Genomic DNA, 22,515 nt, shown 5'->3' with positions numbered 1-22,515 from the left:
TCCTACTACTATGTCTTTATGTATAAAATAATTAACAACATATTTCATCCATTCCTTTCCAGGTCAGCGATCCACGTCAAGGAGGAGCCGTTGAACATGGACGACAATGACTGTCCGATGTCGCTGGTGACGACAGCCAACCACAGCCCAGAGCTGGACGACGACCGGGAGCTGGAGGAGGGCAACCTATCAGATGACCTGGAGTGACTACTGGAGTCCCTCCCACTACTACAGGCCCCTCCCTCCACCTCCGTCACACTGTCCTCCTACCTGTTTCCTCACAGGCTGTCCTCCTAGAACCTGCTAGAACCAGAACCACTCCTCATCCAGAACCAAACAGATCAAACAGATCAGACCAGAGCTGACTCTCCTCCCTCCCGACCCGCGGACTGGAGTACTGGAAGACCASGCCCAAAGGAACTCTTTGTTGCAGCCCTTTGGGATCCCTGACTGAACATGACAGGCATGAGATGTCTGGTTTTTAAAACGACTTTCAGACCTGTTTCATTACGATGGCTTGGCCACTACATACACACAGACAAACACAGAGGCTCATGGACGGAAAACGACAAAAACACGAGTCTGGAAACCCGTTCTGTAGAAAGCTAACGGCCTCATATACTGCCAAAAAAGGATGTTGAATTTTGTGAATATCAAAAAACCCTCACAGTAGTTGTTGATGTTAGAAACAATTGCTGGTTCAATTCAAACGTTGTTGCTCTGTCCATCATTTGCACAGGAGTAGTATCAGAAATTAGTGTCACTGCCTGTATGTTGCAAAAATTCAAMAAAAAAAAAACAGTATTTTTTTTTCTTCTTTTTTGCGTTCTACTTTTTGTATTCTGATTTCTGGCACCACCAACTGTAAATGCCATTTCCTATTTCCCAACAGTAACAGAAGCACGGTATCAAGACTGTTGCAGCTGTCAAAAAAAGTAGGCTTCCAGTCTGAACCTGTTTGTGATGAAAAGTAATTAACGTGACATTAAGTTTGAGTAACTTAACTGTTTGTGTAAGCACCAACCAATACGGGGGGAAAAATGCATTTCTGCATATTCTTCTGCTGTTCTCTTTTACCTCCTTGTTCTAAAGCTTTGTCTACCTGCAAACAGTCACAGGCAACAGCTAGAAACCAAAGCCAACACTATCAATGGCCAATAGCTTAGACAGAAGCCACCAGACTCTTTGGTCAGCCTTCTGTGACTTTAACTAGTACAAAGAGAAGCTTTCCACAAACTACCTTCTAAATAACCTCTGGGATCGTTTAATTTAGCCCTGTACAAAGATGATTCAAGAAAAAAAATTAAGATTTTGATGTGTAATTTGATAACTCGTAGTGTCCACTTGAATTTTAGGGCGAGAGAGCAGTATCTACCAGGACTAGAGAGAGGAGAGGAGATGTGATATGTAGCTACAAGCTATGTGATAGGGACTGGTAGACAAGCAGCTATACTGCAAAAGTGGATCATGACCAAAACAAACATTTGTGTGTTCAATGGAAGTGCAGAAAATTGTGTTGTTGTGAAGATTGTTTTTGATTTCTTTGTTTTTGTTTTTAGATTTTCCGTTACCCATCAGGTCATAGTTTTTTCTAATCTAGTGAATATGTCATGTTCAGTGGGACTGTCAAATATGTCATGTCTTATTTCCGTGCGGTTTGTTTTGAGCCGCGTTTAAAACCGAAACTGAAAACATAGTAACCAAACATTTAAAGTATCTAGTAAAGCCAAATAAGTCATAATTTCAAGTTGATATGAAATGGTGTGGCTTGGTTATCACGTAAAAGCAAAATAATATAGCCATTGTAGAAGAGGGATATCAAAGGTGAAAATAAACATTTTCCAGGGGATATTTGCTTTATTCTATAGTTTAAATACTTCATTACTTAATTCATAGCTTCTTAACTACATAGATACAGTCAGTGGTAGCGTAGGAGAAGCTATCTTTAACTGCACTGAATTCTGTATAGGGTAGGCAACTTGAATATCACATTTGGGATTCTACTGGCAGGAACAGAACTTAGTGATTGTCTAAAAATATATTTCATTTCTCTCAGCTAAATGTCATCTAGAAAAGTGGATGCTGTTGCTTTAATGGTCATTTCTGTTTTCAGTCAAACCAAAGTTACACAAAATTCTGCCTCTGGTTATGGGATACTTATGTTATACTCTAGAAATGACACACACAAACGCTTTCAAAGGCTCACACACACACACACACACAGTCCTGTGTTTTCGGTCTGCCAGCTTTCCTGGTCCTTGTCTTGGTAACCTTCAGATGCAGAAAAACAGATACACTGTCAAATAACTGACTGAGTTGTGTTGTATTTTAACTGTCAGTGTGTGTCTGCTTTGTGCGTATGTATGGAAACATACTCTGCATATGTTGTTTTCGAGTGTTGTGCCAAGCCAAAAAAAGTTGGCTGCTAGAGCTTAGCACACTACTACATACATAACCAAACACACGTTACACACACTCTCATGCCAGTTCCACTTCAAGAAGGTGCTGGGCCCAGGAACAAAGCTTATCCCTTATGTACTTTGATGGAGTCAGCAAAATGACTAGAAGACGACGTTTATAATAGTCTTATCACACCAAATATAAGGACACGGCGTCTTTCAAAAAAAGGATTCTCCCACTTAACCCCAAAAATGAAGGCTTTTCTGAAAGGTTCTACCTCTCTGCACAACCAATTCAGAACAATTAAATGGCAGATTGCACGTCGAGTTATTAGAATGCCACAAGAGCTGTTACACTATACTCAATGGACATGGCTCAACGGACAGTTTACATTCCCAACGTCAGATATGGAAGAAGATTAGTAATTGTAATAGGTTGTCCTCAAACATCTGTAGAATGATAATGTAAAAATACCTTTAAGGGAATATTGTGTTTTAAAATGCATGTCTAAAATCATTTGGTGGACTGGAAAACAATCATTAATAAATCAAAATAATATAAGAAATACAAATGATCAGGATGATGACCTAATGCATCAGAATGCATACCTCGGCTATACTGTTTGGGAACGAAGAAACTGTCGGCCACAGAATGCATATTACCTGTAGATTTTGCATGGGTTTTGTAAAAATACAAATGTCTAAAATAGTTGCTTGCACATAATACCAGAAAGATCCCAGAACTGCAATCTGCTCCTCCACTAGATTTTAGGATTGTCTGGATTTTCTGGGATGATTTCGTCTGTATTTTGATAACTGTGCATACTATGTAAAAATGTTGGTGGACCCATAAAATTTACCAGACTTTTTTCTAAGCGAGAACAACAACAAACAAAAAAAATCTGTGTTTCTTTTCTGAATTTCATGATTTTTTACTGTTCTCTCATTGCTCGCTAAGAATAGCAAACCTGCTTTTTCTGCATCAGCTTTGCGTAGCTGTAAGGCTTAACCTAATGTGTGTATTTATTGCTTGTACCTCTGTGCATACTTTATGAAGCATTATGTCAGGCAGTTGAGTCCTGTATACTTTCTACTAATATCATTCTCTAATAATTGGGAATATTGGGACTGTAGCAAACACATGTTTATGTAATTGGTGAATACATTTTATGTTTTTGTTTTATTCCTTTATGACCGAGCTCATTTTTGATACTTTCATTACCGTGTGCTGTGTCCATGCGTTAAAGATTCTCTGACATTAGAAAGTCATGGTTGAGAATTGTAACAGACGTTATTTTTTTTCTGTATTCATGGCTTTTCACTGCTGACTAAAATAAAGGACCAAAACTAGGATTTTGAAAAGCAACTGTCTACCTCCAACTTCGGGGAGTTCTTACTTTTTTTTGTACACATATATATTTTACTCTACAAAGTCACAACCACGACAAATCTAGCTGGCACTACGCATTTAACGTTGCAGTACTGTGCTACTTCTGAGAATGATTTTTTTTTAACGATTCAATTTTAATGTGTATGTTACAAGGCTTTGTTCCAGATTCTAGCATCCAGAGTCTTGTTTAGAGGAGGGGGACATGCGGATCCATTGGCAGTGCCCTCTGGAGCCAACCGCCTGGACCAGTAACGGCTCAGGGGCCACGTGTTCAAGCCACCCTTTGATCAAGTACAACTATGGCCCAGTACACTACTAGGCCTGTAATTACTGGAGAGTTTATCATAAGCCTTGACCAGGGGTTTATCCAGGGAATAGCATACTGTAGGGATCAACAGAGACTCAGAAGAGGCACACAGGTACCCACTGTAGAGAGGTGTGGGCATCAAGAAAGGGCATAAGAACATGCTTTTTTTTTATATAAATAGCTGTTTATGGTTATATTCCAATGTTACTGTTCCTTCTTCATTTTTCAAACCAATTCTCGATGGAAATGTGCTGACTGATGCTATAGAACAAGGAACAGTGTGGATGACAAGCAGTGGATAGCTCAACTCATCTCAGCTAGGTTACACCTTGTCGGTCATGGAGAGCTCTTACTGACACGCTCATTGAGATTCACACTGAATACACCATGACCAATAGGTCCCCATTAGCTCCTCTGTATTCTAAGGGCTCGTTCACGTTCCAAAGAGTGGCCAGGGACATTCTATCTGGGATGCTTTGAATCATGTCCGCTGGTCATTTAATGACAATGCCAACCCAAATGTTATTTTCTCTATGTGATGTCCCATGAGAAGGAACAATTGGAGAACACACACCACAACCCCCCCCCCCCCCCGCCCCCAATGACAGCCTGAGCCGAGCAAACCCGATGCCTGCTGTTAAATCTCCCTCAACGGCGTTCCAAGCATTACCTCGCGAGGGCACACTCGTCTCTCTGCTATTTATGCACTTGGAAGTGTCTGTGAATTTCAAGTGAGGAGATTGCAACACGGGACGGGTGCTGTACTACACAACATTCCAGAGAGAAGCTCCCACAATTTAAAGTGTGAAGGCGACGTTTAACAAGACCCGCTCTTTCAATAACCATGAAATAATAATGTGTTGTGGTTAGATAGGTATCCGTGAGTCCACCTGGCCTGGCTTTCATAAAGTGAGTTTATTTACAGTGCGAATATAAAAAAGGGGTAGTTTGCAAACCTTCCTTTTACTGAAGCCGGAAGAAGAAGTCCCTTTATATCAAGGAAAAGGAAGATCTCTCTTAAATAGTCCGGAGTTATATTCGAAATCTTTAAAGGAGCGGTGCATGGTGAAGTGAACAATATAGCCACTGCGTGTATGTGACAAGTACATTTTGCTGGAAAGCTACATAAACAACATGATATGAGTTTTTCTAATGAATAATGGTAGATATGGGTTCTTTTTACTCATGCCTTTTATTTCGTTATATTCAATCTTCCTTTAAAAATAGATTTAGATCAGTTAACATTGTTATTGAATCAAAAGTTACTATGATCCTTTTAGCGCTTGTAGGATACTGACTTTATCCTTCAAGTTGTGTGTATCATATTGAGCTGCGAATAGTCCTAGCAAAATGAACTCATCCAGCGATACATTTAATTTAATTTCTAAACACTGACCAATTTAGGAGTCAATTAGGGCCGTCTCTCCTGGACGTTGCAGTGATAATACTCCAGAGCACACGTTTTATTGATTGAGCGTCCGCTCGAGACCTCGTCTCCCTCTCCTCCTCTCCTCCTCCTGTCTGACCAGTGTGTGTACAGCTCTCACAGAATACCCTCACCCCAGGCTGCAAAATTGCCTGCTAAATAGTCAGAGGCAATGGCGACGCTATTGAGACATCATTATTATAATTGCGGCCCTGAAAAGCGCGTCTTAAATAATTTGCATTGCTCTCGAGTTGATATTGGACTCAGTGCCAAAAATAATTGCATAGCTTCGAGGCACGTTTGGGTTCGGCACTCGTTTTTTCATAGCGGTGCCAGTTTTATGCCATTGACTCCATGTTTTCCGTAACGGACGCGGTTCACGCCCACTCCACCATGTTGTCCTATCAGCAGCACAGAGCAACAGGCTCTGCACTGTTCAGTTATATTAGGCTGACAAATGCTTTTATTAATGAAGTCTATACCAAATGATACAATGTCTTGCCATGATGCAGTATTATGTGATAACAATATAAAATGGTATCAGTTTAGTTGAGACTGATTAGATACACCTAAAAATAACAGTTTTCACCCCTTTTTGTTTCACTGTTTAAACTAAATAAGGACAATTAAATTAACAGTTTTAATTTACATGCATAACAAACCTTTATTGAAAACGAAGTATCCTATTTGCTCGTAATGTTATACAGCGTTGCCTCTGTGGGCAAAAATATGTGCCCATAGACATTCACAAATCATGACCATCAGTGGGTCCTGGGGTAAAAGGTCTACATTTACTTCCTGTGGATATAATGGGCTGTAAATGAAGTAATGCATGCTGGAAAATGCATATTTCTCCCACTGAAACAAGGGATTTAACCGAACAAGTGGTGAAAACTGCTGATATTCAGAAAATGTTCTTTGCCTGTGGCATATCAGCCACCTACCACACACACACACACACACACACTGCCCCACGAGACACACACCACACACACACACACCAACACACACACAACACACACAACACACACACAACACACACACACACACACACACACAACACACACACACACACCACACCACACACACACACACACACACAAACAACACACACACACACACACACAACACACCACACCACACACACACAACACACCACACACACACACACACCACAACACACACACACACACCACACATCACACAACACACACACACATGCGCAAAGCACAAATAGTGAGGCTCCATAATGACAGTAATGAATATTATATGGTAACATGATATCATTCAGTAATTGTTTTACAGCTGGTTATTCAGAAAACAACACATTGAGAAAACACATTGAGGCAGTGGGTAAATCTCAGACTGTAAAATGAGAACACATCAAACATGTATGAATGAATGAATGAATGAGAATCAGATTAACTAAATCAGCTTATCAACAACATCCAATCCCTTCCACATAAGTATTTTACTGCACGTTATTACTTATAATATATCAACATTTGAGCTTGATAATGTGAAAGTGGCTGGAGTGATATGGCTCAAGGACCTCCACTATCAATTTCAATCCATTCGGTGGGAATCAGATCAAGACCTAATTGCCAATTCATATGAATTTATTAARGAACGATTTCAATTACATACCACCACCATTGAGTTCTGATGCACCAAATTAAATTAGGACACTCGATTGTATCTCCGTCTTTAAAACCCAGCATATTTAAGAGTCTGGCATTTTTCTGCTGGAACTTCTGAAGAGGTACTTTCTGTTCGGTCTTGGCCCGCCCCAGAAAATGGATGAAGAGGGGGATGAAAAAAAAACCTGAGGAGAGGAGTAAAAAAAGACAAATCTAGCATTAGTGAGGAAAAGTGGGTTAAATCACTTACTGAAGATTTTTAATGACATTTCAGTGTTCCTCGTATAATTACTCTTCATCTAAGATATCCCATAACGATGTTGGACAGTCTCGGTTCAGGCTCGCTGGCTCGCTTCATTAGCGTGTCATTCCTATTTCACATCAGAAGATTTAATTGTAATGCTGAATATGCACAGCTCTCCACTGAAGCCCTAATCAAAGTAGATCCACTTGTATTATTCATATCAGAAATCAGCCTGCTTGCTATTTTTTTTTTGGTATAAATTAAAGAATGCAGATGCAAAAATCAGCTGTCATTTATTAGCACAACGCTGGCATATCCACTAGACGTGCAAGCCAAACCATTCTATCTTTCTCTCCGTAACATTTATCCCCCCAAAAAATGTGAGAAAGAAAACATGAAATATACATACTAATTCCTCACATGACGTAATCAGATTACAAAGCAGGTGACATTGGGCACTGGAATTCAAACGATTGGCAATAAGAGAATGAGAAAGGTGCATGCATAGAGGAAAGACGAAAGGATCGGGCGAGGACGGGGAAGAAAAGAGGAGGGATGTGGGAAGGGCAGGAGGGGAGGAAAAGAAGAAAAGGGAGGGAGGATTAAGGATTTACATTTAATGGCAAAAACTTTTGTCCTGGGAAGGAAGAAACAGTGGTTTGAGGTGGGCTGAAGACAGTGTCAACCCCCCACACGGGTTCTGCTGACCAACCATAAAATACAGCTAGCTGTGTTTAGACTCTTCTGTCAGTCAATGCATCCTGTTCTCTGTTATCCAGATGGGCCAAAGCCTTTTCTATTAGTGAAGACCACTGCTGATCTGGCTGGCATACAGGGTGAATCAGAGGAGGATTTGAAATGGGAGGTTATTGTGACTGAACTATGAAGATTAGAGAAAGAGGCGTTTTGGAGAGATTAACTCCTTGTTTTTATTTGTCATCCACCAATAGAAATGCTTTGTATGCGTTTGGCATACATCCCCAGATTGGAAATGATTCTTATTTTGAAATAAATCACATTACCATTTTTCAGATCTAACCAATTCTAAATKCAATCKKATCATAAAGCCTCACCRATAATTGTCTYKWGTAATTCTYATGATTTTGTKACTCCTAATTCTTAAACAACAMAGTATTTACAYACAAAATATTGACAGTATTGTYACTGAYCTACMCTTCMCYKATCTACMCTTCRCAGTTGCGTTTGTYATGATGTCACYRTTATAAAGCMATATGATTGGCTTCTCCTCCAGGTCAGATGGCACGGGTCATTACCAGTAGCCATGGCAACGGTGAGCCAATCAGAGCCACATTCTCAGCTGTTCTTCGTCTGCTACTTAGACCTAGGAGGCTTCTCACCTTCTCATCTCACCTCTACACACACACACCAAGGATGGTTAGCAGGATCTGAATTCTGAAGTATTGCTGGATTTATTTTCTCCCTGGTCATTATAATAGATTGATTAATCACGTCACTGATTGGCCAGATATTCCACTCACCTGGTGTCCCAGGTCTGAATCAGCTCCTGATTAGAGGCTAGAAAGATCTGCAGTATTCATGACCTCGAGGTCCAAACTTGAGAAATGGTACCGCTAGGCTTGTTTCATGGACTATAGGCATATACATTGAACACACTGGATGTTAAAGTAACTGTCCAGTCAAAATCTCACTTTTTAAAGTTCATATTCTGTTAACTCACATCCAAATAACGTTGTTGACTCATCTTATATTTGTGGCCAAAGCATAAACTAGAGAAAAAAACTCTTTAAAAAATCCCACCTCAAACTTGTATCTCAAACAGACCGCATAAAAAATGCTTGCTATTTCCTCATAGAGGATGATTTCATCCTTCTGAGGAGGACAAGCTGGCCAATCAGCAGTATTTTCCCCCCCCCCGCCTTGTTCGTAACTAGATTGTAGATAATGTTACTGCTACCAACTCTTAAGACTGAAATGAGCTTCCAGACATCAGAACAGCGATTACTCACCTCGAATTGGACAAATAATTTTTCTTTAAGGAGTCGGACGGGAAAGATATACTCCAAACACCCGAACAGGCCCTCATCCCCGTCATTCGCTGGAGAACGAAAGGGAGATTTCGTGTAAAGAGATCAGGTGACGAGCGGCTAATCTGCCTTTGCCCTCCGTACTGCTAGCTAACGTTCAATCGCTGGAAAATAAATAGGACGAACTGAAAGCATGTATATCCTACCAACGGGACATTAAAAACTGTAGTATCTTGTGTTTCACCGAGTTGTGGCTGAACGACGACATGAATAACATACAGCTGGCCGGTTATACACTGTATCGGCAGGATAGAACAACAGCCTCTGGTAAGACATGGGGCGTATATTTGTATATTTGTACATTTGTAAACAACAGCTGGTGCACGATATCTAAGGAAGTCTCAAGATTTTGCTCGCCTGAGGTAGAGTATCTCATGATAAGCTGTAGACCACACTATCTACCTAGAGAGTTCTCATCTGTGTTTTTCGTAGCTGTCTACCACCACAGATCGATGCTGGCACTAAAACCGCACTCAATGAGCTGTATACCGCCATAAGCAAACAGGGAAACGCTCATCCTGAGGAGGTGCTCCTAGTGGCCGGGGACTTTAATGCAGAAAAACTTAAATCAGTTTTACCTCATTTCAATCAGCATGTTAAATGTGCAACCGGAGGGAAAAAAACACTAGACCTCCTTTACTCCACACACAGAGACATGTACAAAACTCTCCCTCGCCCTCCATTTGGCAAATCTGACCATAATTCTGTCCTGATTCCTGCTTACAAACAAAAATTAAAGCAGGAAGCACCAGTGACTAAGGTCTATAAAAAAAGTGGTCAGATGAAGCAGATGCTAAACTACAGGACTGTTATGCTAGTACAGACTGGAATTTGATCTGGGATTGTTCCGATGGCATTGAGGAGTACACCACATCAGTCACTGGCTTCATCAATAAGTGCATCAATGGCATCGTCCCCACAGTGACTGCACGTATATACCCCAACCAGAAGCCATGGATTACAGGCAACATTCACACTGTGCTAAAGGGTAGAGCTGCCGCTTTCAAAGGCCGGGACTCTAACCCGGAAGCTTATAAGAAATCCTGCTATGCCCTGAGACAAACTATCAAATGGGCAAAGCATCAATACAGGACTAAGATCGAATCATACTACACTGGCTCCGATGCTCGTTGAATGTAGCAGGGCTTGCAAATTATTACAGACCACGAAGGGAAGCACAGCCGAGAGCTGCCCAGTGACACGAGCCTACCAGACGAGCTAAATTACTTCTATGCTCGCTTTGAGGCAAGTAACACTGAAACATGCATGAGAGCATCAGCTGTTCCGGACAACTGTGTGATCACGCTCTCCGCAGCCGATGTGAGTAAGACCTTTAAACAGGATTACCAGGACGAGTACTCCGAGCATGAGCTGACCAACTGGCAAGTGTCTTCACTGACATTTTCACCCTCTCCCTGTCTGAGTCAGTAATATCATGTTGCAGCAGAGCACCATATGTCGTGTGCCGAGACACTGAAGGTACCTCCTAAATGACTTCCACCTAGGCACTCACGTCTGTAGTGCACTCAACACACATTACTCCCAGAAAACTTACCAGTCCAATTTGAATACTGCACGTCAGATCCCACGCGATGATGTTAATATTACTGGCACTACCACACTGCGCTTCCACCTGACAAAGGACTTACCTACGTGAGGCCATTCATCGACTCCAGCTTCAAGAGTTCCCACTCCCTAGTGCGTCAAGACTTCATACTAAGTAAGGACCTTGGACGAAATACTCCCTCATGCAATAGTCCCCTGGAATATACTGAGGGCGCCCCAGGTGTAGTTATCGTACAATGGTCGCATTGCTTCTCCCGGGGGCCTTCAGGTGTAGTGCTCTGTCCTTTGTTTCCTGTGCATATGACTGTACGGCTTAGGAGACTAACGGTTCACTAGTTTGCGATGAATTGGTAGGCTGTTGACACGGATGAGCGCTTGGGAGTGTGGTGCAAAGGAGACAAACTCTCCTTCATATCAAAAGAGATGATGGTGGCTAGAAAGGAGGACCGAGCTTGCCCCAGTTACATGGCGCTGGTAGTGGAGGTGCGTTTGAGAGCTTTCAATTCCTTGGTGTCAATCACACCACTACTTGTCAAGCACACAGACGTTGTGATGCGGACGATAACCTATTCCCTCGGAGCTGACGATTTTGCATGGGTCTCCGATCCCCAAGTTATACAGCTCTACCTCGGACGCTGCGCCGTTGCATCTCCTGCAGTATGGAATGCTAGGCCTCAGAGCGCAAGCTAAGAGGGGATGTGGTCGGTTACCAGTAATCACGTTGCAGCTGTCGCATCACTTGGATTCTATACCAGGCTTCATATGGTGTCAAAGGGAGGTCTAAAGAATTGGTAAAATGCCTCCAGTTCTCTAGTCATAGCTGTTTGCCTCTGCTACGCTCAGAAAGCCGGTACCGAACGCAGTTCTAGGTCGCAAGAGGTACGTTGCAAACCCACGCCAAGCATAAGACTCTGAAGCTAATCAAATGGTATCCCAGACTTCTGGTCCTCCTCCCCCCTTGATTCTCTGTGTTATTTCTATGCATAGTCACTTTAATAATTACTAAGTATATTACCTCAATTACCTGGACACCGGTGCCCCTGCACATTGACTCTGTACCGGTACCCCCTGTATAAAGCCACACTATTGTTATTTACTGCTGCTCTTTAATTATTTGTTATTCTTATCTCTTACTTTTTTGGGGTATTTTCTTAAAATTGCGTTGTTGTTTAAGGGCTTGTAAGTAAGCATTTCACTGTTGTATTCTGCGCATATGACAAATAACATTTGATTTGATTTGACTATTTTTCACGACCAGTATATGCCCACACTATTCTGTTGTTAGGGTACGCCCAAACCATTCCAACACAGAAACTCTGCTTTTTAACATACTTAATTACCATTTCACTCATATTGGAATTAATAACAGGTGACATTTCAAAGAAATCTGGAAACAGTGGACAGTGACTTTAAAAAGAGAAGCACATCTTTATGTGTTAAAAAGTGGCATTGATTGATTAGAACCTGCAGTTCCTATGCAATGGTTATGTGTTCATGACCGGATAGGAACTCTGATGTTTTATCTACAGTAAGTTGGGAAGACAGTGTAGAGAACTGTACAATTGAATCAGGCCGTCAATATCAAATATCATCGTCATGCCAACAAGTAACAGTGGAATATTGCATCCCTTTAAAGAGAGAGAGAGAGAGGGAGAGGGAGAGRGAGAGAGGGAAAGGGAGAGGGAGAGGGAGCGCCTGTCCAGCACAGGTTAGTTATGAGTTTCAGGTATCTCTCCCATACCCATTATACATAGCCCAGTGAAGTGTCATGGCGAGGAGCTGTGATGATATTCACTCCAATCTCTCCAGTTTTCTATTCCAAACCTCTTTGATCTGTTATTTGCATTTTACTGCCCATGGGGCAACATTTCTTTGGATGAGATTTTCTTTTTGCAGCATCTTCTTTACCCTCAACACACCAGTATACCTGCTGGGGCTTGTACTCATCCCTCCCTCCCTACCTCCTTCTCTCTCTCCTCCCTCCCCACCCGCCTTTTAATGGCTACTCCCTCAGTTTAGCCCGGGATCGAAACAAACAAATCCAGGGAGAAGAGGAGGCATGGGATTCAATCTTCCCTCTTCACCTTCCATGAACCCCAGAGCATCCGGTACAAGCCTCCCAGACAGCAGAGCACGACCGGAGGGAGTCCGACAACATGGATCCCCCTGAGGAGGAGAGCAGGAGGGTAACCCTTGGCTGAGTGATTCAGGTATAGAGGTGACGGGAGCCTGTATTGCCACTTTTTTTACAGCAGAATGGGCCCGGCAGAGCCGAGCTGAACCGAGGTCCCTCGATATGAATGAGKATGTGTCTCCTGCTGTCTTTGGATCCGACCCTGGCTGTGTGTGTCTGTATGTCATCCTCTTCTAGATTAACACCATAGCAGTCCGGGTCTAGCTACAGCTCTCCTGGCATTTGATGTTTTTAAACAATTTATATTTGTTATCATGTCAAAGAAGGAGGCGTGTGGTTATCGAAAGCGCGAGGAGAACAGGCTGCCGAGGGCTATTCCAGCGTCGCGTTCATTCCTTATTCTATTTTATCTTTCTTTTGGTTTTGACTAATGTCAGTAACAGCTACCGGTAATAAACTGTCTTGTTAGGGTTTTGCTGTTGCCTCCGAGCGCAGGCTTTGATACATTGTAGGCCTATTTGGTCGTGTTTCCTGATTACCGTATACCCCGACTGCATGTTTATTGATGGAAGTGAATAAAGCACAAGCAAGCTGACTTCCACCACCGCTTCATTTTAAAGCAGACGTTTCCTTTGATATTAAAGTGATACATTGTCCCGGCAAGTAAACGTCTGGTGTGTGTTATAATGTCAGCTCTGCTTCAAGGCCCCCCCCCATGCCGAGATTGGTGTTATACCTTGGAAAATAATGATCGTTCACTGCTGGTTGGGTACACACACACACACACACACACACACAACAGAGGCTTTTTGTCTGACTGCAGACTCATTTCAACTGTATGAACAAAAATATCAATGGGACTAAAACCTGTCCATGTGTGTGTGTGTCTTGTGCCAAACTGTCTGCTATTCAGATCTCTGACCAAACAAATGATCTTGTTGTGTGTCTTCCCCTTGGTTTCCTCCTTAGTGACATGCTTGTGCCTCCGTCTCTCTCTGCCTCCACAGACAAAGGCCCTGTACTGTATACGATCCTCTCTCTCTCTCTCTCTCTGCCTGTCTCGTCTCTCCACTCCGCTGAGCCTAGACTCGTGTCAAATCAAAATAACATCTTGAAAAATTCAGTCAACATAGCCCTACAAACAGCAAGGCCCCTGGTTTTGTATCCATGTATTCAGGTGTACATTGTATCATGGTATAGGCCGTTCTGTTGCTCGGGAGAGGAACATGGCGATTCCCATCAACATTTTATGTATTCAATTATAGTCACTAGTAAGTCTGTTTGTTTACAGATAACGGTGATGTTTACCGGTCCAGACCTGCCAGGAAGGAGTGACTACACACATGCAAATAGGTGTCTTATCATACAAGTGGTCGCCTATATACAAACCTGCAGGTCATATGTCTTCTGGCGAAGAAGACAACTCCTACATGCTCATTTTCCAATGCTCTCCTTCATCTCTCTCTCTCTCTCTCTCTCTCTCTCTACTCCTCTCTCTCTCTCTCTCCTCTCCTCTCTCTCTCTCCTCTCTCTCTCTCTCTCTCTCTCTCTCTCTCTCTCTCTCTCTCTTCTCTCTCTCTCTCTCCTCTTCTCCTCTCCTCCTCTCTCCTCCCGCCCTCCCTCCCTCCCTCCCTGTCCCTCTCTCTCTGAGCTTGGGCGTCTGTCTAATCAGCACATACCTGGGAGAGGCCATGACAGTGGAGCCAGTGTTGAGCGCATACAGGCTGGTGTGTGTGTGTGTGTGTGTGTGTGTTGTGTGTGTGTGTGTGTGTGTTGTGTGTGTGTGTGTGTGTGTGTGTGTGTGTGTGTGTGTGTGTGTGTGCGTGCGTGCGTCGTGCGTGCGTGCGTGCGTGCGGTGCGTGCGTGCGTGCGTGCGTGCGTGCGTGCGTGCGTGCGTGCCGGTGGTAGTGGAGTGAGTGCGTGCGTGCGTGTGCTTGCGTGCGTGCGTGGTGCAGTGAGTGAGTGAGTGAGTGAGTGAGTGAGTGAGTGAGTGAGTGAGTGAGTGAGTGAGTGAGTGAGTGAGTGAGTGAGTGAGTGAGTGAGTGAGGAGTGAGTGAGTGAGTGAGTGAGTGAGTGAGTGAGTGAGTGAGTGAGTACGCACGCACGCGCGTGTGTCAAGATCCACAATATAGCCCCAACGCACGGCTGTGACAAACACCAGATGTGCTCAGCGTGAGAATTATTGGCTCCCTCTCCTCCTTTCCCTCTCTCTCAGTGTATTTACATCCTTGTTTAGTGTCATCCTCCCAGGGTCAAAATAAAGTGCTTTGCCTGGGGCTGGCTCCGAGGTTTGTGTACATTTACATTTACATTTAAGTCATTTAGCAGACGCTCTTATCCAGAGCGACTTACAAATATGTTTGCTGTGCATTCGCACAGCCCCATCCTGCCTGGTTCTTTTCCTGACATTTTTTTCTTCTCAAATTAGTTATTATAAGATACCCGATGGCGGTCTCACTTGCAGCCTGCAAAGATCTAGAATAATATGTAAATAGAGAGTACTGAAAGTTMATTTAGTGCATTCGCAGACAGCTTACTAAATCAGGAAGGGGGAGCCACCCCCTTGTTCTCCTCCTCTTGTGAACCCGTCTTGCCAGGCCCACATTTCCATTGTGCTCTTTTTTGGATCCATCCCAAAAATTCCTTTTGTGTCAAAATGCATTACGAACATCAAAACATTTCTGTTTACAGCATCACAGTCATGTCAATTAAATCTGATAAATTATTCAAACATTTATCTTTTCCCCGGCCTGGGGAATTTTTAATCAAGCTTCGGTATTTGCTTTAAATTAACACTGTCAAGTGTGCCTTTCTGTAAAATCCCTCGTATCATTAAAGATTTATCAATTGAAGTCTGTTTGGGTTTATTTTGCTGTTAATTGGCTAGCAGGCGTATGGAGGCTGACTGGGACTCCATGTTCTGTGCCTGCTGCTGCAACAAGTGGCTCAGAGCCAGAAGCCAGAGCCAGACGGGGCATTGCAGTGGAGGACAGATGTGAACCACATGTGAATGGGTTGGCATGCAGGTCACACAGGGGTCAAATGCCATACCGGCTCTCTCTCTTTCTTCTCTCTCTTCTGTCTCTCTCTCTCTTTTTCTCTATCAAATTCAGATTGCTTTATTGGCATGAAGTACAATTTGTAGATATTGCCAAAGCAGTATAGTGGTACAGCATTTCAGTAAATACAGTACAATGGAATGAGGTTAACATCAAAATGTACATGGATGATGGTTGCACTATGCATTACAAGTAAGTTATATACAATGTAAATACTTCCGGGTATGAATGTTTTAATTCCAAATCTCTCTCTCTCGCTCTCTCTCTCTCTCTCTCTCTCGCTCTCTCTGCAGATCACACCATCCACTCATTCCTGCCCAAACGTCTTACTGTGTGTTGTGCAGTGTACTTCATATACTTGGCATGTTTGAAGCAACATCAGTGGTGATATGTTTTGACAACATTTCAAACCCCTCTCTTTGTAATGCTAATCTCACCGACTCAATAGGAAAATACGGACAAATGCTAAATGGATAGCTGGCGGATGGTTGAAGTCTTAAACATTGAGGGTTGGACTCCACATTCGTGAAGGATAATAATATTAACTGGTTGTGATGGAACTGTTCTTAGGGTTTCACTGGTTCCTCTCACCGCCCGGACCCAGGGGTCATTGTTGAGGCTGGAACACAGGCTCCGTGTGCCCCAGACCTGCAGCTCACATCTGGCTGCAGCGGGGCTCCTGCTCCACTAAACGCGGCCAGGTGTCGGCCCACAGCGACGCTCACGTCTTCAGGCTTGCAGACGCTGATGATTGCTCTTTTCATTGAACTGTGAAACATGAAAAGGGAGATAGGCACAGAAGTGTGCGTGCGTGTGTGTCCGCGTCTGTTCAATGCCCGTGTCTGTTTATTTCCGTGTCTGCGTGTGTTATTTGTGTGTGTCTGTCTCTATGTGTCATATGAGTCCTCTCCCCAGAGAAACAAGGCGGCGTTGCACTATAGACGAGATGATGTGAGGGCAATATCAATTAATGTATTCATGATATTTATATATTTAAATATATTTATAAGGGAGTAACCCATAGGGGGTGGTGGCCTCCCATCTTCCTAATGATATGCAAATGGGATGTAATACCTAATGTTTTGTTCTGTCTCAAGCTCATCCTAGTGTGTTCAATGGGGTTGTGAGTGACACAGCCGACAGCAGACAGAAGATGACTAGATGACTGGCCAATCCGATAACGCCACGAAAACTTGATGCAATGGGCAGTTAGGAATCACAAAGGAGCTTCACCAAAGCAAATAGCAAAACAACCATTTCTAATGCAAAACCATAGTAAGGAAGATATTGAATAATAATTTGTGAGTTAAATGTGTTTTGATATTGCCTGTAATTAGATCTCTTATCGATGGGTGGTCTTATCTCCTCCTGTAATATAATACAGCGTCATAACACACACACACACAAGCACACACACACAAACACATACTGTAACACACACACACACACACACACACACACAACACACACACACACACACACACACACACACACACACACACACACACACACACACACACACAGCCTCATCAGGATGCTGAACCGAACCCTCCCAGGTTAGCCACATAGGGAGATATAATTAATCGGATGTAATCTTAATTTAACTGGAAACCACAGGGGATCTCAGACAGGTAATGCTGCATTCATCGCCTGGTGAATTAAGGATGTTGTCGTTTGTTTTCAAATGCAAGGTTCTCATATCCAAATTTCATAGGGGGTTATTTGTCACGCCTGCTCCCGCTTCCCCTCTCTGGCGCTCGAGGACGCCAAGCTGCCCTTCATTACGCACACCTGTCACCATCATTACACGCATCTGCGCTCATTAGACTCACCTGGACTCCTTCACGTTGTTGATTGCCCCCTCTATATCGGTCTGTTCCTCAGTTGTGTTCCCCGTGTCAGCATTATTGTTGTAATGTCATTTTGTTCCCCCTGTCCAGACGCTGTTCTTGTTTTTGTTATATGTCCGTTTTCCATTAAATGTTCACTCCTTGTACTTACTTCTTGTCTCCAGCGTTGGTCCTCACATAATGCTGACACCACTATTTGAAGCATCAGGGAGTTCTTGTTTTTCGTTTTTGTTGGTGTTGTCGGGTCCGGGTGCCTCTGTCGATGGAACCAGGGATGCCTCAGCTGGCTCGTTGGGCTTCCACGCCTTAGCTGGCTTGAGAGGTTTCCTTGCCTCGGCAGGCTCCCATCCCACGTCATGCCTCAGCCGGCTCGTCGGGCTCCTACGCCTCAGCCGGCTCCTCAGGCTCCCATCCCACGTCATGCCTCAGCCGGCCCATCAGGCTCTCACGCTTCAGCCGGGATCGTCAAGCTTCCACGCCTCAGCCGGCTCTTCAGGCTCCCACACCTCAGCCGGCTCGTCGGGCTTCTACGCCTCAGCCGGCTACTCGAGCGCCCATCCCTTGGCTGGCCCCTTCAGGCTTGCCCAGGGGGTGCCCCTTGTCACACCTGCTCCTGCTTCCCCTCTCTGGCACTTGAGGGCACCAGGCTGGCCTTCATTACGCACACCTGTCACCATCATTACGCGCATCTGCGCTCATTGGACTCACCTGGACTCCTTCACGTTGTTGATTGCCCCCTCTATATATGTCTGTTCCTCAGTTGTGTTCCCCGTGTCAGCATTATTGTGGTAATGTAATTTTGTTCCCCGTCCAGACGCTGTTCTTGTTTTTGTTATATGTCCGTTTTCCATTAAATGTTCACTCCTTGTACTTGCTTCTTGTCTCCAGCGTCGGTCCTCACAGTTATTATTATAATATATATTTTTTAAAGCTATTGGCTCCAAAGTCAGACATCAAAATATCATAGGGTTTAAAACTGTAAACATTGAAGAGGTATTAGATTGTGGGACACAGTATCGTCTTCCTCTGTTCCGTTTTATAGTGTGATCAATCTGCTACCAGTGATGAATGTCCTCTCGGTGAGTCTACCTGTGTGTTCTGTGTGTTGAGGCTGAGCTGTTGTAGTGTTAGTGTACAGTACAGTAGCTACAGTATGTGACAAGGTGAAAACAGGTCACCATGTTGGCTGCCTATCCTGGTCCCAGATCTGTCTGTGCTGTCTTACCAAGAAATGGCCATAAGAGTTGACAAGAGAGCACAAACAGATCTGGAACCAGATTATTTTACTGGAGCACAGGTTAGCCACATCTACATTCCTCTGTCGCCATGACGCTGGCAGGAGATACACGCAAAACAGAAACAGAGCTGGAACAGACTCTGTTCTCTGTGGTTCTGTCCAAAATGGCACACTATTCCCTACATAGTGCACTACGTTTGAAAAATAGTGCACTATATAGGGCAGGGATAGGCAACTCCAGTCTTCGGGGGCCCAATTGGTGTCACACTTTTGCCCCAGCACCAGCTAACACGCCTGACTCCAATAATCAACTAATTGTGATATTCAGTTTAGAATGCAATTCRATTAATCAGCTGTGTTTGCTAGTGAAGGGGCAAAAGTGTGACACCGAGGACTGGAGTTGCCCATCCCTGATATATGGAGAGGAATGCCATTTCAGACACAACCAGGAACAGACTCTGCTCTCTGATCTGTGTGAGTGACTGCAGCGCTGCAGATAGCATGAGCCACCAGCAGGGTTGTCATTTTTTTTGGGTCAATGTGGTCATTGAGGATGTTTTCCAAAGATCCCCCTCTTCCTTCTGATGTCTGATAAGATTTCTCCAGAGCGTTTTTCAGTTCTGTTCTGTTTTAACGTCCTTCCATTTCTACCATTTCTAGGAACACATGAACAAAGCTCCGGTAAATTAACAAAGACCATATTTTTGCAGAATTTTTGCTGAGGGTCATATTTATTTTATTGAGTTGTTCCTTTAATATGAATACATTTTTCAGTTCGCGGTCAATACGTATGTATGATTAAACCTCAAAGTTAGTATATTTTTTAATGATGGTTAATATTAAATGTATTGTATTGATTAGGCAAGCTGATTGGTGATTTATCGTTTACCTTCTGAAATCCTAATCCTCTTTAGTAATGCTGACATTTGGAGAATTCTTGATTTACATAATTAGACATCTTTGATCTGAGATTTGTGAAATCCCCTCTCTCTCCCGTCCTGCCTTGTTTCCTTCCACATCTCACAACCTTCACATTAATACTGTGAGTCCTTGGCTTAGATTTGACATTTGAAAAGGCATGTTTGACTGTATGAAAAGAGAAAAATAGCATCATCACATTCTGAATGGATACAGGCCAACTCAGGCTTGTATTTACGTGAGGTGACACAGGCACACACTCAAGCGCACACACACACACACACACACACACACACACATGCACACACACACACGCACACACCTACACACAAGCACACATTAAAAATACACACTCACAAATACACATATAATCACAACATTGGGCCTGACTGCTTTGAATAGTGTAAAGATGCCCGTGGACTTATTTGCCCTCTAACTGAGTTATCAGTCTGTGTTGTGAGCAGGGGCTTCTATGATCCATAGAGACAGAGAACACCTACACACGCGCAAACATAAACACACATTTCTACTCTATGAAGGAGACCACAGAGAGCTCCAGTGCTTTATAGATTGTTTTAGGTGCAGTCCTCTTATTCTTCCCAGAGGGTGCTGAGTGCCTTCTCAACAGGCCACCCCTTACTATACTATCAACACCCATTCTACCTGTTTGTCAGTAATAGACAGCACTGTACATCAAAGTCAATGGATCTTTGTCATTGACAAACTACGGCAAGGTGTAATTGACTGGCGTACATAGTAATGGCCGATAATGAGTCGAGAAGGAAGACATGTTTGGGGAATTTGGGTGAAGCTAGGTGCTTAAAGGTTTATTTGGGGATATTAGGACTCTAGTTTAAACATCTCACTCGGCGTGTGGGAGTGCTTCACCTGATTCTACAATCAAGGTAAACAGCCAACCCCGGACACTTAGAATGTCTCGTCAGAACACATCAAACATTCTGAACAGGAAATATCTCACTAAAATTCAACCTCAATGCTCCCACAGTATCAACTAGCGAATACTGTTGCACCGTCCACTATTGTGCCAGCTATTCGTACCCAGCCGTCTGGATGTTACACCATTTCAACATTGGTGTCATTGCGTCTCACCTTAAGCTTGGTTTGTCTTTAATTATTGTCAGAGCCGCACACAGAGCCAGACCTCATCAACTGGATAAATATTTGACTGCTGTTCCATACAAATTGCGTTGGTTTTATTTTATATCTGCACAGCCAGCCAAACCTAGACACAGTGGATTGGCTTCTTTGCAGGTGACCACAGTCCATCTCCACATGAGGTAAATTAAAACCCACATTTGTTAAAAAATGTGATTTTCCTTCACTTCCAGATTTGCCTTTATTTAATTCCAATATATTTCAAAGTCTAATCTGAGGCTAAGGCAGGGCCATTCAATTAATAAAAAATAGGAAAAATTGTAGTTTTGTGGAATATTATGACGGCTTCACAGCGTTGTGTGTGTGTGATGATATGCCGCTAGTCTTGCCCTGCTGCACTCAGGGGGGTACACTAACAGGACTCTGGGGTATGTGTTTGGCACCGTGTGAGACGGCTCAAAGCTGGACACACAGGCTATGTGGCGTCACGCCTTCACAAGTAAGTAACCTACTGTGATTTTTTAGCCAGTGTCTCCACTGTATATCTTTGGCTTAGGTTTATGCTAATGATACGTCTCTGATGAATCAGAAAGATCCAAATATTGCGGTGGTGTTCAGCTTTGAAAACAAAGTCAATCAGATCCAGCCAAGGACAAGAAATGCTAAAAAAAACTGCTCAAAACTTTAAAAGGGGCAATCTGTGATTGCTACATCCATTTTTTGACTTTTTAAAATATAAACCCATTGATTCTTGACAAATATAACTTGTGAATGCCTAATGAGCTTAGTTCCACTGTCATACCCCATCAGAACCCAAAATATAAGCTTGTTTTACTCCATTGTTTGTAAATAATATACGGTAATTGTAAACTTATAGCCTCAAAACATGGTTAAAACTATAATTTTGATATCATGGACAGTCAACCCTTGCATCCATAGCTCTGTCAATTAATTTGAAAGTGGTTACATCTCCTCAGCCCCATCCCTCATCCCTTTACCAAAACAGTCGTGGGAGAGTTTGCTTTGTTATTGTTTGAACTGCAGATTGCCCCCTAAAGTTAACAAATCGTACATTTTATATTAACAAAGCAGAGAAGAGTTTTACATATCTTTTGGTTAGCATCGTAACAGAGTCATACTGAACATAGACTACATGTACCACA

The 22,515-nt window shown here is 43.1% G+C and overlaps 1 protein-coding gene across 8 annotated transcripts in view; it reads left to right on the top strand.

Moving 5' to 3' along the window:
- Positions 1–3,765, top strand: part of foxp2 (forkhead box P2) — a 121,719-nt gene extending 117,954 nt beyond the window's left edge. For all 8 annotated transcript variants that reach the window (XM_024136205.2, XM_024136203.2, XM_070438351.1 and 5 more), the window contains one exon: positions 63–3,765. In XM_024136205.2, the coding sequence (XP_023991973.1) occupies positions 63–207 (145 nt within the window). In that variant the 3' untranslated portion in view covers positions 208–3,765. The remainder of the gene's footprint in view (positions 1–62) is intronic.
- The last annotated feature ends 18,750 nt before the right edge of the window (positions 3,766–22,515 follow it).

The sequence above is a fragment of the Salvelinus sp. IW2-2015 genome, unplaced genomic scaffold (genome assembly GCF_002910315.2).
Source record: "Salvelinus sp. IW2-2015 unplaced genomic scaffold, ASM291031v2 Un_scaffold803, whole genome shotgun sequence".
Taxonomy (NCBI): domain Eukaryota; kingdom Metazoa; phylum Chordata; class Actinopteri; order Salmoniformes; family Salmonidae; genus Salvelinus; species Salvelinus sp. IW2-2015.
Note: the sequence above shows the minus strand (reverse complement) of the source record. Positions and strands in the feature narration are given on the sequence as shown.